Below are 18424 nucleotides of genomic sequence, written 5' to 3'. Positions count from 1 at the left end.
AACAGCTCTGGAGGGCGGCACGGTGGCTAAGTGGGTAGCACTGTCGCCTCACAGCAAGAAGGTCCTGGGTTCGATCTCCAGGTGGAGCGGTCCGGGTACTTTCTGTGTGGAGTTTGCATGTTCTCTCCGTGTCCGCGTGGGTTTCCTCTGGGTGCTCCGGTTTCCTCCCACAGTCCAAAGACGTGCAGTCAGGTGAATTGGAGACACTAAATTGTCCATGATTGTGTTTGATATAACCTTGTGAACTGATAAATCTTGTGTAATGAGTAACTACCGTTCCTGTCATGAATGTAACCAAAGTGTAAAAAACATGACTTTAAAATCCTAATAAACAAACAAACAGCTCTGGAATGAACTGAAACATCAATTAAGGCTTTCTTGACCAACATCAGTGCCCAGCCATTTAAATGCTTTTTTGACTGAATGGGCACAAATGACCACAGACATACTTCAAAGTATTGTGAGAAGCCTCAAAAGAGTGGCTGTTCTTATAGTTCAAAAGATCAGGTGTCTAAATACTTTTGGCCATAAAGTGTATCAGGGTAGCCAGCTCCAACATGGTCATTCTTTTGGCTACATGGCCTCTGCCATGTAATCATAAATTAAAATAAATGTGAAAAAAAGTTAATAGAAAGTGGTGCCTTTTGTTAAATTAGCATTTTAGGGCTGTAGCCCAGTGAGTAGTGTAGGTGTCTCCCAAGTTTGAGGTCTGGCTACTGTTAATGTTTGTATGGGGTTTGGTATGTTCATCCCACAACTACAAGCTTTAAATAGGGTGGGGTTAAAATGATTACATTTGGATGCCCCCCAGCAGAACCCTGACCAGGGTGGAACAGCTAGTAAAACTAGGAATAGTTAGAGTACCTGAAGGGGAGAAAATGCAAAACAGACAGCAATTCAGTCTGACCAGTTCCAACTTAACCATTAAAATGAATTTGATATGAAAGTCCTGTTTGCTGTTTTTCTTAAATTTTATTCAGTATGCTCATATTTTCAATATGCTCCTAAGAACTTAAGTTAAGGGAGTTAAGTTAAGTTAACTTTAAGTTAGCATTAGTTACTGAGATCACTGGATTTACATGTTTTTTCAACCTTAAAACAAAAGTTCGGGTTATTGGTATAAAAATTTTTGCTTTTAAAATATTCATAATAACGATCTCATTATTAATCTACAAAATGTTTACTTTGAAGATTATTCATTATAGTGCCCCTATTACAGTGTTTGTCCTTCGTCATATACAAACACGCGAGCGCCTGTGTGTATAGAGTGGCTCCCCCCCCTTATACAATGACGTTTGTATGAGCGCAACCATTTTGGTATTTATTCAAATGAGCTCTGTGTTTTGACCAATCGCGTTGCGAGCGCTCTCCTCGATAGCCACTCAGCGCTCAGCACTGTGACTCACCAAATATGGAGCGACAACTCCTTATATGGAAACGTTGTATCTCTTTATATGGAGGAAAGTAGATCTGCGCGGACGAATTTGTTTATAACATGCAATGAAAATTTTCAAGATATATCGATTAACAATGGAGATTTGATGTAAAACATGTTTTTGTGAGTTATTATGAGGTAACAGTGCTTGTGTTTTTCATTTAGCTGCTATTTAATTTGTTTAAGGAGTGAACTAGATGACATGGCGGAGTGATCGCGATCGGACTGTTGTTGTTTTCCTTTTAGAGATAGGTGCACGGGCTTTGGGAAAACGGGGAGGTGATGTGAACTGGTAGCTGGATTGAGGGGCTCAGGGGAAAGAAGTGGCGCTCTGCGATAAGGAAACTTTGTGTTGGTAGTTCAGTAATGTGCGCTTGTTTACTTTTATTTCGGTTTATTTAATGAATCTGGGTTTTAATTTTAACTGACGCATTGACTAGCGACTGCTCGTATAGTAGTCTCATGAATAGGATGTTATCTAGCCCGACTGGGTCGGCACTGAGCGGAAACGGATCGGCGAGTTCGACCGGCGCGGCTCACGGCTCTGTGGTGCTCAGCGGCGGGCTGCGTGCGTCTCATTTCCCTTGCGCACCGGCACGCTTAGGAGAAAGCGCGGGCATGCTTACAGGCAGCGGGCCTGGTGTCGCTTCCAGACAGGGAGTCAGACCTGGGAACGGTAGCGGGCTGAGCGCCCTGCAGGCCGCCGCACAGCCCGGCATGGTGGCAGCAGGACTCGGGGCAATGACCGGCAGGTATGACCGGGACAAAGAGAGCGGCGCGCCGCAAGTTTGCAGTGCCTCCGATGCCGACTCCGAATCAGGGGACGACGACGAACCCACCGGTTCTGCGGCAAACAGCAGGCGCGGAGTGAAGCGAGAAAGAGCCGAGATTGAGGGCGCAGGAATCGGTCATGAGGCTGGCGGGCCTCCTGGGGGATTCGGGGTGCTGAGCGGCGGGGTGGCCGGGGCAAAACCGGGTAAGAAAACCCGAGGGCGAGTGAAGATAAAGATGGAGTTCATAGACAACAAGTTGCGGCGGTACACCACCTTCAGCAAGAGGAAGACTGGTATCATGAAGAAGGTGAGCCTCATATCAGTTGTAATACCCCAATAATGGAAACATTACAACAGTCATGACCTGAGATTTTTATTATATGGACTAGGAACTTAAATGTTTAAACACACACGCACACACCAACACACACTATTACTTTTCTGACCAATACCGATCAGCTTGCTACTTTCTGCTTCTGAGATGCAGACCTATGGCATGGTATCATCATCACCACATTCAACAGTGAGCTTGGTGTTATCTGGATGTTGTACACAACTTATAGTGCTAAGAATTTAGGGCAGAAAATATCACTTTAGTCTCAACAGACAAAATACTTAATGCTGTGGACTTAATCCAACTTCTTGTTCAGTAGAAGCTTCTTCCCAGCATCTCTTCAAGGTCTTTTTGGTGTAACACCTTGGACATAGTTGATCCCTGAGCTTTTAATGCTGCATAGCTGGTAATTCAACAGTTGGTGCACTTTTAGTTTGTTGAGTGGCCTGATCTAGGTAGTGTGTGTGTAGCTTTACATCACCATTTTCCTTTTCACATGTTAATGAAGTTGTTAAATTCCGTTCGTTCTCGTTTTTATTTGACAGTGCAGTTTTTATCATTAACTGGAAGTACTTAACAGTTTTAGATATATTTACTATATAAACAATATGAACAAGGTTTTGTGGTTAATGTTTTGTTTTGTTCCTTTAGGCCCCTGTATTTGCATTTCACCAGGATTTTGCCTTGTCTTTAAAACAGACAAGTTATTTGGTTATTTTACTCTCCCGTGTAGAACAATTTATATTAAAATAACCCTCTAAATATGCATACAGGTTCGTTTTGCTTCAAAGACTGTTTGCACCTGAAATGGCTTTCTAAATAATCCTTTGTGGAGTGTATTGTAGATACATATTTTGAGCCCCCTTGCAAGTTATTACTCATGGCCTTCCACACAGAAAAGTTCAACAAACATCCTTGTGGCGTCTTTGGGCCCCCTTTCACTCAGTCTTTGTAATTATTTCCATCTTGTTTCATCTTTAATTAAGAATCGTGTTTAACTATTTCTGATTCAGTACAGATAGCAAAGCTAAGACTATTGCCCAATATCTTAGGTTGTTAAAGAAAGTTGCAAATGTAATGGTATGTTTAAAGGTACTTTGGTTGTTGATTTAAGTAGGTAAAGTAGCAGCTACCTAAGTAACACCTACTTTATAATAATAATGTGCAATAATGATGGTAATATAAATTATTTCAGTGACCAGGAAGTGCTGATATAAAATAGTTTGTATACATCCATATATTAAAGGTTCAATTTCCAAGTAAGTAATTTATGGACGTTTATCTTATGGCTGTATGATTAGTATAATGGGGAACCATGATTTAAAAAGTCGTCATTAAGTATCGTATTTCTTACTGTTTGCTTGGAACACAATAATTCCAAGGTTTTTAGTGTATGATCTCACTCTGTTGTTTCAAGTTAAAAGTTTAAACTGAAACAAGCAAAATATCTTCCAGCTTTAAGCTGCTTGACTGAAGCAGCGTCTTAAATTAGCATAGTAACCACACCATTTTATTTTTTAAATACACTTTTTAGTGTCCTGCTACAATGTGTAGTGCTTGGTGCAAGCCAGCAGTCTTTACTCACACATACCGTTCTCAGTTAGGTTACATTAGTTCATTAAACTAGTTACCACCCAGTAGGGCTGCAACTAACCATTAATTTTGATAAGGGATTAACCTGTCAATTATAATGTTTATCTTGTTTTATTGTTAAAATATGATAACTTGTAATAAAAGATGAATAAATACTTTGCTAAATATTAATAAAATGAAAGGCACAGTGCAATGTTTATGGAATTAAATAGTAAATGTCTTTTGCACCCAAGCTTTTGATGTGTATATTATGTGAAAGAATATAGTTTTGTGTGTGTGTGTATATCACTAGCAATGTCCTCCCTGGCAACCTGGTATTTTGGTACTTAGCAGACGCTTTAATCCAAAGCGATTACAATTGTTACTGAATACAGTGCGAGCAATTGAAGGTAAAGATTTGGCTGTTGTCAAGCTTGAAAGACTGACCTTCGGATTACTAGACCAGTATCTAAACCACTGAGCTACGACTGCGTTTAGTTTTATCCAATTTGTGCAGAATGTTTACCACCGAGTCAAATTACAGCGAGCTGAGACAATCATGGTGCTTCACAACTAAGTTTTATGTTGTTGTCTGAACCTCGGTAAACAGCAAAGTATATCACATAAAAATTGAGTCTGGTCAACCGTTAACACTCCTAAATAATACACATCGTCATCAAAAATTTAATAAATAAAATAACAAACAAGAAAAAGTATAAATTCAAGTAAGTGATGTAGAGAGCTAAATATACAGGCTGCTTAATACATCACATGATCAGAGCTGCAGTGTGATGGTGCGAGTGTGATGCTCTCTGTGTTTCTCCTCATCCTTTCCATTAGTTCTGTATTTACATTTTTTGTTTTTCTTGCTTTGTGCTTACTCTGCCAAGTTTTGGCCAGCGGGACCAAGATAATTCATCAGCAGTTTCATATTTAGCCTTGTACAGAATAAATAATAGACTGGCCAATCAATTAATATTTTGTTGCCTTTGTTTTTGTCATTTTTCTAGCAACCCTGCTGGTCAAAGATGCATGTAGTTTATTCTGTGTACTAACAATCGGATCATGGCCCTAATTAGAATAAGATAATCAAAGTCTGCTGTCTGCATAATCATTTGAATTAAAAGATAACTGCTAGAAGGCATTCAGGTGGCACAGCGGTCTATTATGCTAGTTCGTTTAAACTCAGATCTCAGAAGTACTATCGGCTACACGGACATGAGTGGCTTTAGGGTGCCAATGGAACCTTTCAAGTGTGTGCCTGAAATTGCACGTGGTCGGGTCTCCTTCAGTGTCTGCAGTTCATAAAAGCTTTAAGTGCTGTGTAAACAAACCCTGAATGACTTATAGGTGCAGGACATTCAACTACACCTGAACCTTTTCTCTTTGTTTATCTCTCACACAAACCTTCTGTCTCACTATGTCTCACGCACTATTTCCTTTTGTCCGCCTGTCCACTAAACTCTCTCTGTCTAATGTAATGGAGATAGCACAGTTGTGTGTCCTCTGGCAAATGTTGACTGGGAATTACAACAGACCCCACTGGCTGCGAGCCTTAAATAGAACAGAGCAACTGACATTCTCTATTTTTGACCATCACCACTCTTCTTACACACATACACCCACATGGTTTGGCCTGCATGATGAATCCTCTTTATCAATAGAGTTCAACTTGAATATAGAGTGCCAGTTTTAAATAGGTGCACTAACATGTTGTCCTGGATAGATCTTACAAAGCTAACATAATCTTAGCTTTTAGTTAGGAACATAAATAAAAGAAAACTAACGGACACAGGACACTCACCTGAAAACATGAGACTAAGCAGTAAAATATAACGTAACCATTTATTCTTTTTTTCTACAACAAATAGCATGTTATGCTCTGTACTCATTCATTTGTTGATTAAGGATTTTTGGTGTCTTTCTGTGCCCTAAATGTGAGCTTTTTCGGTCCAAAGCATTTCTTTGTCTAGCTGTGTTTATAGGGCACTATACAAATTGGCAAACATTTCCATTGGCTTAAAAGTTGTTCTTGGATTGAAATCATAATAAAGGCTGTGATTGAGATTACAAATTCCTTGCTAAGATTTCTGCTCAGAGGCTCTACCATTCACTACTGTGGTTACATCTCATTTACTCAGCATTATTGGCTGAGGTTCCACTTTAGACCTAGAAAGATCAGGAAGTCATTTAGAATATTATCTGTCTTTTTTTCCTTCCTTTTTCCTCCTTTGAGCATGGGTGCTTAAACTAGCATTCTAAGTGTACAGAAGACTTATTCACATGGTTCTATATGTTTATCATTTATTTTCTGACTTTGCATTGTTTATGCTTGCACAGCTTACTGGAGTGCACCTATTCACGTGAGCATGTTTTATTCAATAGTTGGTAAATTCCATAGTAAAAGTGGTAAATCTGTGAGGTTGCATTTATATAATACATGGCAAAACTGCTTTTGCGCTGCCTGTTGTTTTGTGGAGTAAGGCAGTGCCTGATTCTCACTAATTCACACAATTTGCAGCAACAGTTCATGGAAGGCCATTTCCTGTTTAAGCAATACTGTAGAAGCAAAGCAAGCTCTATAAAGACATGATGAAAAGCTTGGTTTAAAGAAACTCCAGTGGCCTGCACAGAGCCCTGACCTCAGCACCACTGAACAGCTTTGGAATGAACTGGAACATCAACTGAGGATTTCTTGACCAACATCAGTGCCCAGCCATTTAAATGCTTTTTTTTGATTGAATGGACTTAAATTCCAACAGACATACTTCAAAGTCTTGTGACAAGCCTTCTCAGAAGAGTGGCAGTTGTTGAAAAGATTACATAGAGGTGACTATTTTAATATAATTTGTTTTTTAAACGGGGTACTTATTGATATGCTCTCCAATAGTTAAAGGCCTTATAGTGTTTGTTTATGTATACCACACCCTTCTACATTATTAGAGTATCAATTTTACAAGAGTACAAGACTAAAGCTGCAATAAGAGTTAAATGTGTATTCTGCATGCCAGCTGTTCAGTGCAGGCATCATTATGCATCAAGGCAGTGAGAATAATATTAGGCATGGAGACTAATCAGGGAAGGTTTATGAGCCTGTGAGCACCAGTTGTGCAGAGCTTCAGGAGCAGCTCAGGCTGGCTGTTGGTGTGTGATGAGAATGCAGTAAAGATTCTGCAGGTGGTCACAAACAAGATAGTGGAGAACAATGCTGCATTACAGAGGACTTCTACAGTGACATCATGTCCTATTTAGACAGCTGACTAGAGAAATGAGGGCAGGTGATGACCTTCTACAGGTCAAATGGTTCACAGTCATATACTAAAGAAAGAAAAACTCAAATACAGTCCACATTCCAGTACATGTAAACATAGGTGTTGGTAATTATTGCTTATCTTAGTATAACAGGTGAAACATCAAACGCAGAATGCTTGAGATGAACAAAACAGCTTAGCATTAGTTAAAATGTCTCATCAGCCATATGTAGTCCTTCTGGGTCCTGGTGTTTGAGGGAAATGGTGTGCTGCTGTCTCCTTTGCTCCAACACAGCATTTTGGCTCCTACTGCACATAGACATGAGCTTAGAGAGGCCCTCTCCAATCAGTCGGCTGGTCAGGACTTGCCCTGGGTAGTATCTTATCTGATCTCCAGAAGATGTTGGCTCAGTGTCAGTTTAATTGTATCATCCCTGTATCTGATGCACAGTCTGCTGGATATCTACAGCCATCTGCATCACCTTGTTGGGCTTAGAGATAGGTGGGTAAGGATGATGGACCTATTTTATACGAATAAGGAGATTAAACCAAACGCTAAAAGAAAAAAAAAAATATATAGACCATTACCGTGGTCATGTTTTTGACTTTTCTGCATTTAGTGGAAGTTGGCCAAAATTCATCATCAAGGAGTCATCATGGGAATTACATGGACAGTTAAAGACACTAAGATACTCGAACAGGACAACTTCGGGTGTAGTGCTTAGAAAAAATGCACACAGACAGTTTACTGAACACCAAAACCTTACAATCATTACTAAATCCCCTGTAAAGACTTTTTCACACCCATCCTTTAACTTTAATTGTGTTATTCAAACCAGTGAACATGAAAGAAGCTTACAAAGCCCTAAAACTGACATCACAGTCAATTACAATCAGAAGACAGGACTTGATTATTAAAGCAAACACCCATATCCCTACCTTCAATAAACCATCTACCCCAGCAAACATCTATAATAGCGTAACAAAGAGTAGATATGAATCCCTATATACCAAATCCCATCAGATGTTTTAAATGCAAAAAAATCTGGGCATGGATCAACAACATGCAAAAGCATCCCTATTTGCTGCAACTGTATGAATGAAGGTCATGATTTACCCCACCAAAAACACTTAAATACGAGTGTTGGGGAGGACCACATAGTGTCGTGGATTAAATCCAGAAAGTCAAGAGCACAAAGATTAGTCAATGAAACCCCAAACTTTAAACGACAAATTTTCACAAACCTTTGCATAAGTTGTAAAACTAAAGCATTTAATTGCCAGCCAAACAGAAATGATATGGCTTACCAAAGAAAAACTATAGCATTCCCAAAAAATCTTACCCCATTAAAAGCCAGAAGGAAATGGAAAAGCAGACCGGATGGCAAAGTAAACAATAGGATTGAGCAAACAAGATTCCTCCTACAGACATCAAACCCTCCATGACATCTATAATACTGGATAAATGGCAACACGAATATACTGTAACTCCCAAGCCAATAAACTGTATCCTCCCAACTGTCAAGACCAGACAGATAATGTACCCAAAGAAATAAAGAGGGTAAGTCATACATACATGCTGCTGAATTGAACATACACAACTTACACATTTCAAGAGAAACTTGGGGTTGATATGGTATTAAATCATACCACCAAACCATATGCAAATTAGTGTTGTAATGCATGTCAAACACTGACAAGCCAAAACCCCAATGACCACCCCATAAAACTGTAAGTAGCAACAACTACATGTCATGGTCAGAAATGTACATATTTTAATGGCCAGACGAGATTGAAGTATCTCAGAATTAGCAAGGGGGTTACAGGCAGCCTCCAAACTACAAACTGCCGACAGTAGTTTGGGCAGCCAAGATTTATCATTGATTCATCATTGACTTTATCATGAATCACTTATGATTTTTTTGTTCCCCCCCCCCCCCCCCAATTTTATTCACCTATGTTGTACTCTGTAAAGCGTCCTTGAGCGTGGTTAAAGGTGCTATATAAGTGGAACTTATTATTATTATTATTATTATTATTATTGACAAAGAAAAACAAAGGCTATCATGTCTGGTACCAGAAGTGGCTCATATTACAGCTTATTTTAATACTGGTGATGAGGTGACTGTGTCACAACAGAATGCATTAAATCAGTGTATGGGGATGTGCTGTTGCAGGCTAGTCGTAGTGTCCATGCTAACACCTGTCCACTGTCAAAAAATTCTACAGTGGGCATGTGAGTGCCGGAACATAATACTGGAGTCATCGAAGAATGTTGTCTGGCTTAATGAATTATGTGAATGGCCTAGCATGTTTGAGTTGTTACCTAGGGAAAAGATAGCATTCGGATGCATCTCACAACATACTGGCGTGGAAGGACCTGCTGCTACCATCATTGGACCAGACTGTAGAGGAGAACTTGGTGTTGTGGAGTTCAAACCACAGCAGGTCGGAGCTGTTTTTAATCAGTTACATTAGCCCACCACCACCGAGATCCACCACCGAGGTTCAAATCCGATCAATGCTGTTGGCTGGTCAAACATCTACACAGATGTGATTGACTGAACGTGACCCGGTGATGCACCCAGTCACCCAGTGTTTCCCAGTGAAACCAGACCCTATGTGACCCTGACCAGGATGAAGTAGTTGATAAAAATGAAATGAATATGCATGGCATGTCTTTCACTGTGCTTTCTACCTGGTCCTTATATTTACATGGTCCTAATTAATTCATTAGTATGTAATAAAAAACATAAGTCCAACAGTTTTATACTTATTACAGTTTTCCCCATTTTATACACCAAAAATGGAACTTGAAAGCTCATATATCAACAACATTACTCAAAATTGTTAAACTTCAAGCACAATTTAATTTGTTTTTTCTCAAATATTCTGAATCACAGATTTGAAAATCTCTGAACACAAATTGCATCATTCGCTTATTTCGGTCTCCTAGAAACACCGGCCTTCAAAATGGAACACGCCGATTACCAATTAGTCTCACTCATACTGCACCTGTGCAAACTAAATCAGAAGAACAATTTAATCATCAGAGTATAAACCAGTGTTGGTATCATTGCTCCTTCACTCGGTCAGAGTTGCACTCAAATGGAATGTGATAGTCTTGTGCCATCCTCAGCTTGTGTTGATTCAAGACACGAAATGCCTGTTCTGTTTTACGACTGGTTCACCACCCAGAAAAGTGCACGAACACATACTCCACGAGCGTGTGGCACTACTCCAGGCAATGGAGGAGGCATGTGATGACATCCATGCAGATAAGTGCCAGGGATGGATCCACCATGCCAGGTGTTTTTTTTTTCTTCTTCTCTGCTTAGCCAGAGAGAACATTGCAGCCTATGTGGATGAGGTCCTCTGGCCTGACCAGGACGTAGTGTGATCGGTTTTATTGCATTTTGCAAATGTGTTTTTCGTTTTGTTTTATATTGCAGTATAAATATTTCTTTTGTTAACTAAATGGTATTTTGGGACAAAAAAAACATACACTTTACTAAGAAAAATTAAACTTATTTCCACACGCTTGAATGCATTTAATTATATAACATACTGGCCTCATGAAGCCAAAACATACATTTTAATGGTTGTGTTTGAATCGATCACATCAGTGTTTATTTGATGCTCTGTGAGAGATAAGCATATGATAACTGTGTGTATTGTTTTGGTGGAAGGAATCAGTTCTGAGAAGAGAGAACATGGTTTTGTTGTGTTTCATTTTGCAAGAGATTTGTGAAGTCAGTAAGAATTCTGTTCAATGGAACTAAGGGGCCTAGGGTCTCGTGCCCTTTTAAAATATGGCACTTGTGTTGTCTCACACCAGTCACATTTGCATTTAACCAATCAACAGGCTGCATTGTTTTTTCTCCACTCATACTGCCCTCTTTGACACACTTGGTTCCTGGCCAGAAAGGGTAACCAAATTTAGCATGGGTGCTTGGGTACAGTATGGGTCACTTAGCAGCAGTAAAGGGACATGTTTGGCCAGAACAGCTTCACTGGGCCTTGGTGTCAATTCTACAAGTCCATAAAACTATACTGAAAAGCTGGTGTTACATATGTCACCCATTACAATGATTAAAAATCAACTAATTGACATATTCTTTGTCACCAGAAGAACAGAGCACTTCGGTGGCACAGTGCTGTATTAAAATAGCTCACCACTGTGGAACTCTGGGGTACTATTGGCCGGCCGGATATCTACACAGACATGATTGGCGATGTCTTTGAATTGACTTGTCTCTTTGAATGAAACTTGTTGCACCTTGCCTATTGATGCTACTTTGCCAGTTAGTCATGACATTTGTTTGCTCATACAAATATTACTATTGTGTTTCTTGATAATGTATACAAGCTCCAGTTCACTATGCAGCTGCTCCCCTACCCCTCTGCCTCCTACAATCTGCAATCCCCCTTTCCCCATGGAGAACGCAATCAGTCCCACGGTATCATGCTCTCTATTTTTGGAGTCTTATCTCCTGTTATTTTAGGTACGTTTCAGTCATACGTCAGAGCTCATGAGCGCGGCTCGGCTGGACCCATGCTCTTTTCTCAGAAAGCTTTAGCACTCTCCAGAGGCAAGCCTGTGATGAGTGTGGGTTCTGTTTCATATAGTATCTGTTCGTAAACATAACTGTGTAGTGCATCGCCCCTGGGACTTATTCTACGCTCCTCAGCATGTGTTTCTGAGATTGGTTCCAGCTTGATGTCTCTCTCTGTAAGCTTGAGCGGGCCTCTAACGCTGTGCATCCTACTAAAATAAAAAAGGTTTTGCTTCAAATTGGGGGAGGATCAAAGAGTTAAAGGGTAATCTTTTAAAGACGTTTTCAGCTTCTGTGTGTAGACCAAACATACCTTTTCTATTTTTATTTGCACCAGCCTGTTTTGATTCCAGATTGGGTGGGTATATGATGGCCCATTCTGAGTAACTCAAGCTTTCTATTATACATTCACATTTCCTGTAACTGTTACCTTATGTTTAGAGCGGCAGAATTTTTTTTGCCTTTTGTCGTCCAAATCGCTTATTGCTCATCACCCGTGTTCACACCGAAAGCGTCATCATCGTCTGAGCCTGTTTGGTTGCCATGGTTTAACAGACGTTAAAAAGAAAAAGAAAAAGCCACGTCACTACAGCGTAATTTACTGACTACTATATACAGAGTGTATAGAAAACAATAATTTCATCACAGATCCTTCTCACACTTTTTTTATTCTACCACAGATCAGACATGTTCCTGCTAAAAAAAATCTTAAAGGCTAAACGGTCGTCTATAAATTTCATCCCTGCGCAGTACATCACTGTCTGTGCAGTCAACATGACAAGAAAACTGAATTTGTTCTTTGCATTCGCTGCTATATCTATTTGTGGAAGTTTGACCCAGCGACAATGAGTTTCTCTTACATCTCTAGTAGGAACCAAAAACGAAGCGTACCGTTTCACGGTGGCAGAGATCATGGGCATACTGCTTTTCTCAATTCTAATTGGTAATCGTCACATTACTTTGCTTCTTATTTGCATAAAATTAAATTTTGCTTATCTCCTTAGTGTCGCTGACTCCGCCACTTCGAGTCCCTATTGCTCGTTATGCCCCCTGTCGTCGTAAATTACCAGCTCTAAATGAAGGAGTCTTCATTGTTTCATGGTCTTGGTAGTCCTAGCTTAATAAACCTGTGTAATATTTCAAATGAGGATTGGAAACCATGGTCAAATCTCAGCCAATGGGTTTTGAGTCCTTTAATTAAGTCTATTGCTTTTGTTCTTTTCTCGTGGCAGGCATATGAACTCTCCACACTGACAGGCACCCAAGTGCTGCTCCTGGTGGCAAGCGAAACAGGCCATGTGTACACATTTGCCACACGCAAGCTCCAGCCCATGATCACCAGCGAGACGGGCAAGGCTCTGATCCAGACGTGCCTGAACTCTCCAGACTCACCTCCCCGCTCCGACCCATCCACGGACCAGCGGATGAGCGCCACGGGTTTCGAGGAGACAGACCTCACCTACCAGGTGTCTGAATCCGAAAGCCTAGGAGAAACCAAGGTGAGTCTGACTCTTCATCACTATAGCACATTGCATGTGTATGCTTTTCCTTTGCGGATGTGAAGCAGCCTGCGTCTGCTATTGCTGTCAGCATCCACAGTCCATCTTCAAGGAATCATGGTGTCCAGACTGTATAGGTTTTACTGTACAATCATTACACAGTGTTACTTTAGTTTGAAATGGTTTTAATTTGTTACATATTAGACGAAGTACTATTACATTTGTTGTTTTCATGGGTAACACTTCATGGGTAATTTGCAAAAAACTACAAAAATCTAAATTAGCTTGCTTGTTGGTGGTAGACTGCTAATTTTTTTCTTCATTGTTTTGGCTGTTGTCATGTTTAGGGATCACCACAGTGGATCATTCTGGTCTGCATACTTGATTTGTCACAGTTTTTAGATGTTCACTAGATGCCCTACCTGTTGCAACCCCTCTGACTTTATCCGGGCCTGTGCCCGGCACTGAGAGCACACTGATAAGCTCACTTCACCCAGAGACTGTCTGTGTAGACACACTACCGACCAAAAGAAGAGCTGAGGCTCGAACACTAGATCTTAGTGGTAGTGGTTTAGCATATTTTACTGCTGCGCTGCCTGAGTGCTACACCAGATATGTGGATATAGAAAAATCACTGCTGAAACACTATAAAATATATCGCTCACCATGTATACCTAGGAATGTTTTTGAACTGTTTTTAGATTCACTTTTGCATTTTAAAGTCTCTTACTTTAAGACAAATATTAATGACTTCCTTTAAGGTCAATATTTAAATAAAGTGTAATAACAAGACTTTATTTGTACCTGTAAGTGCTACGGTTGCCTCTTTGTTAGGCTTCGGTTTGGCAGGATATCAGAACCAAAGGTGTTGGAGCATCCAAGACAACTCCTGTAATGTCTAGTTTTACCAGGGCTGAAATTTGGCAAATAAATTACATTCAAATATAGTAGACTAACGGTTAACTGAAAATGGGTTTGTAAATAGTGATTAGGTAATATTGAACTTACTTAGCATTTATTTATAAAATGAGGTATTTAGTAAAATGGATGATTATTATGTTTCACATCAGAAGGTTGCTGATTTAAGCCCCACCACCACTAATTTGCTACTGTTGGGCTTCCTAAGCAAGGCCCTTACCCCTCAGTTCTTTGCACTGCAAGTTGCTTTGGATTAAATTTTGAATACAAATGTAAATTTGCCATAAACGTAAATGTCAGAGTCTCATTGGAATCACTGGGTGGGGCTTTTGCCATCCGCCCCCTCATACATAGCCTGTCAAGGCTGTATGTAGACTGGATTGGAATCCTGTATTTTTATCAGGAATTTCACATTATAAAGATGCCTAAACGACCTGATTTTTTAAAGCCTACTTTTATGTGTAATGACTTGCCACATCCCTTAATGTGGATATTAGGATACCTCTGGATATTAGGTATATCTGTAAACAAAAAAGATTGTTCCACCCATATCTTTAATCTTTAAGACCTGCCTCTTGTTCCTGCCTCTATAGCTGGGTTTAGTTTCTACCGTCTGAGAAACAGGCTGGTGTTTATTCTCCTCAGGACAGCTCTGGTTTGATGAGTAGCTTTGGGGGATGTGAATCTTTCCAGTGAAAACTCTCACAACCTGGTCCAAGTTGTACCTTATATAGCATCCCTGTTACTAGCCTGGATATCTGCTTCAGTTCATTGTCTTCTAAAGTTTTATCTACCCACACTCATCAAAACACTGCTGATTCTCTTTTGATCCACGACGGTCAAGTAAGGAGTCATTTGGCAATTTGAACCAAGCTAGTCACTTATCTTCAGATGCTTGGGTGTTATTTGAAGTTTCAGCCTTTATGAACTACCACATTTGATTGAACTGCTAATGATTGCTGCTGCTTGCAGTTTTGTGACCTGAATTTAGTTTGACTTTTAATAAATAAGTTTGTTAGTGGAGCTTCAGGAGAGTGGGGCGTCTGTCAGGAGCTGAGATTAAACATAGTGCTACAAACAGACATGCGAGTGGTGTCAATGATTCATGCTTAAACCATTGATCTTATTGTATATTCAGCCTTTTTGTTAAAGGTAGGGTAAATTTTTGATGCCTTTTTTAAATGCAGTCTTTTAAATTACCTTCCAACAGCAGATGCTTCACTCCAACCGAGAGCACAGCTACAGTCTGTACAGAGAAAGAGCTCTGATTTGAAACCTACCCCAGCCCACCCTCAGTATGCATGCAATCTGAAGGTTTTTTTTGTGTGTTTTATAATAATAGATGACAGGATTGGTAAACATTAAACTGGACACAGAATGGCATTTTATTTGCATCCCTAGTCTAAATTACTCGTTGGTTGAAGTGGCGGTGATTATTCATCACTCAATTGTTACAATATCTTATGTAGTTGGAGATCTAGCAGCGGCTTTATTGTTGCAGCATGGTTTTGCTTCTCATGGTCTGTGGGGAGATTTAGGTAACTAAGTTCTATAAAGAGGTGATTTAACTAGCTTTCCAACTTTGTGCACTCTAGCAAACCAGTGTTGTACGGTGGGGATGGAATTCTGGGTAATATTAATGAGTAATTTTAGTAACAGTGTAGATTTAAACATGCATCCTATTTAAAAACAAAAAACCAAAAAAAACAATTGGTATTAAAATAAACCTCTCAAATCTGTGTGATCTTTTCAGCTATAACAAAATCCACTGTACTGAAAAGGCTTCTCAAAAGACTTTGAAGTACAGTGTATCACAAAAGTGAGTACACCCCTCACATTTCTGCAAATATTTCATTATATCTTTTCATGGGACAACACTATAGACATGAAACTTGGATATAACTTAGAGTAGTCAGTGTACAGCTTGTATAGCAGTGTAGATTTACTGTCTTCTGAAAATAACTCAACACACAGCCATTAATGTCTAAATAGCTGGCAACATAAGTGAGTACACCCCACAGTGAACATGTGCAAATTGTGCCCAAATGTGTCGTTGTCCCTCCCTGGTGTCATGTGTCAAGGTCCCAGGTGTAAATGGGGAGCAGGGCTGTTAAATTTGGTGTTTTGGGTACAATTCTCTCATACTGGCCACTGGATATTCAACATGGCACCTCATGGCAAAGAACTCTCTGAGGATGTGAGAAATAGAATTGTTGCTCTCCACAAAGATGGCCTGGGCTATAAGAAGATTGCTAACACCCTGAAACTGAGCTACAGCATGGTGGCCAAGGTCATACAGCGGTTTTCCAGGACAGGTTCCACTCGGAACAGGCTTCGCCAGGGTCGACCAAAGAAGTTGAGTCCACGTGTTCGGCGTCATATCCAGAGGTTGGCTTTAAAAAATAGACACATGAGTGCTGCCAGCATTGCTGCAGAGGTTGAAGACGTGGGAGGTCAGCCTGTCAGTGCTCAGACCATACGCCGCACACTGCATCAACTCGGTCTGCATGGTCGTCATCCCAGAAGGAAGCTGACGCACAAGAAAGCCCGCAAACAGTTTGCTGAAGACAAGCAGCCCAAGAACATGGATTACTGGAATGCCCTGTGGTCTGACGAGACCAAGATAAACTTGTTTGGCTCAGATGGTGTCCAGCATGTGTGGCGGCGCCCTGGTGAGAAGTACCAAGACAACTGTATCTTGCCTACAGTCAAGCATGGTGGTGGTAGCATCATGGTCTTGGGCTGCATGAGTGTTGCTGGCACTGGGGAGCTGCAGTTCATTGAGGGAAACATGAATTCCAACATGTACTGTGACATTCTGAAACAGAGCATGATCCGCTCCCTTCGAAAACTGGGCCTCATGGCAGTTTTCCAACAGGATAACGACCCCAAACACAACCTCCAAGATGACAACTGCCTTGCTGAGGAAGCTGAAGGTAAAGGTGATGGACTAAACCCAATTGAGCACCTGTGGCACATCCTCAAGTGGAAGGTGGAGGAGTTCAAGGTGTCTAACATCCACCAGCTCCGTGATGTCATCATGGAGGAGTGGAAGAGGATTCCAGTAGCAACCTGTGCAGCTCTGGTGAATTCCATGCCCAGGAGGGTTAAGGCAGTGCTGGATAATAATGATGGTCACACAAAATATTGACACTTTGGGCACAATTTGGACATGTTCACTGTGGGGTGTACTCACTTATGTTGCCAGCTATTTAGAAATTAATGGCTGTGTGTTGAGTTATTTTCAGAAGACAGTAAATCTACACTGCTATACAAGCTGTACACTGACTACTCTAAGTTATATCCAAGTTTCATGTCTATAGTGTCGTCCCATGAAAATATATAATAAAATATTTGCAGAAATGTGAGGGGTGTACTCACTTTTGTGATACACTGTATGTCTGTGGGAATTTGTGCCCATTCAGTCAAAAGAACATTTGTTTGACTGGGCACTGATGTTGCTCAAGAAAGTTTCATTCAAAGCTGTTAAGTGGGACAGACGTCAGGGCTCTGTGCAGGTTATTGGAGTTTTTTTAAACTAGGTTTTTTATCATGTCTTTATAGGGCTGGCTTTGTGCACAGGGCACAGTCATGCTGGAACAGGAAATGACTTTTGATAGATTGTTGCTGGAAGAATATCATTTTCTTTACACAATTGGTTCGTCACACCTGTTAGCAATTGTTGTTGCTGAAACATGAATTCAAAAATTAGAACAGGTGTCCCAATACTTTTGTCCATGTAATACATCTGACCACAGTGCCCTGTGCAAACATGTAGTGGGGCTGTTTTACTTTTAAAAGTCCTGGACAACAAAACAGGAAGGCCATGTTTGGTTTTTCTAGCAGGACAGTGATCCAAAGCACAGTTAAAAATGAACTGGTTGATTCACCACAGAACTAAGGTTTTGTCATGGCCGCCCGAGTCCTCTAACCCAAACCTTGTAGAGCCCTTATGAGATGAACTAAAGAGGAGCCTTCATAGGCGTGGACCTGGAAATCAGAAGGATCCGCTTATGTTCTTCATGGAGAAAGGTCTCGTGTTCCTTTTAGTGAGTTGTTATTTTATTGAAGATGGCTGCACCAATA

The 18424-nt window shown here is 40.4% G+C and overlaps 1 protein-coding gene across 3 annotated transcripts in view; it reads left to right on the top strand.

Moving 5' to 3' along the window:
• Positions 1-1713: 1713 nt before the first annotated feature.
• srfb (serum response factor b) overlaps positions 1714-18424 on the top strand; it is a 34849-nt gene continuing 18138 nt past the window's right edge. For all 3 annotated transcript variants that reach the window (XM_062994827.1, XM_062994826.1, XM_062994828.1), the window contains exons 1-2: positions 1714-2515; positions 13154-13420. In XM_062994827.1, the coding sequence (XP_062850897.1) occupies positions 1898-2515; positions 13154-13420 (885 nt within the window). In that variant the 5' untranslated portion in view covers positions 1714-1897. The remainder of the gene's footprint in view (positions 2516-13153; positions 13421-18424) is intronic.

Source organism: Trichomycterus rosablanca, chromosome 5 (genome assembly GCF_030014385.1).
Source record: "Trichomycterus rosablanca isolate fTriRos1 chromosome 5, fTriRos1.hap1, whole genome shotgun sequence".
NCBI lineage: Eukaryota > Metazoa > Chordata > Actinopteri > Siluriformes > Trichomycteridae > Trichomycterus > Trichomycterus rosablanca.
This window is presented reverse-complemented; position numbering and strand designations above follow the sequence as displayed.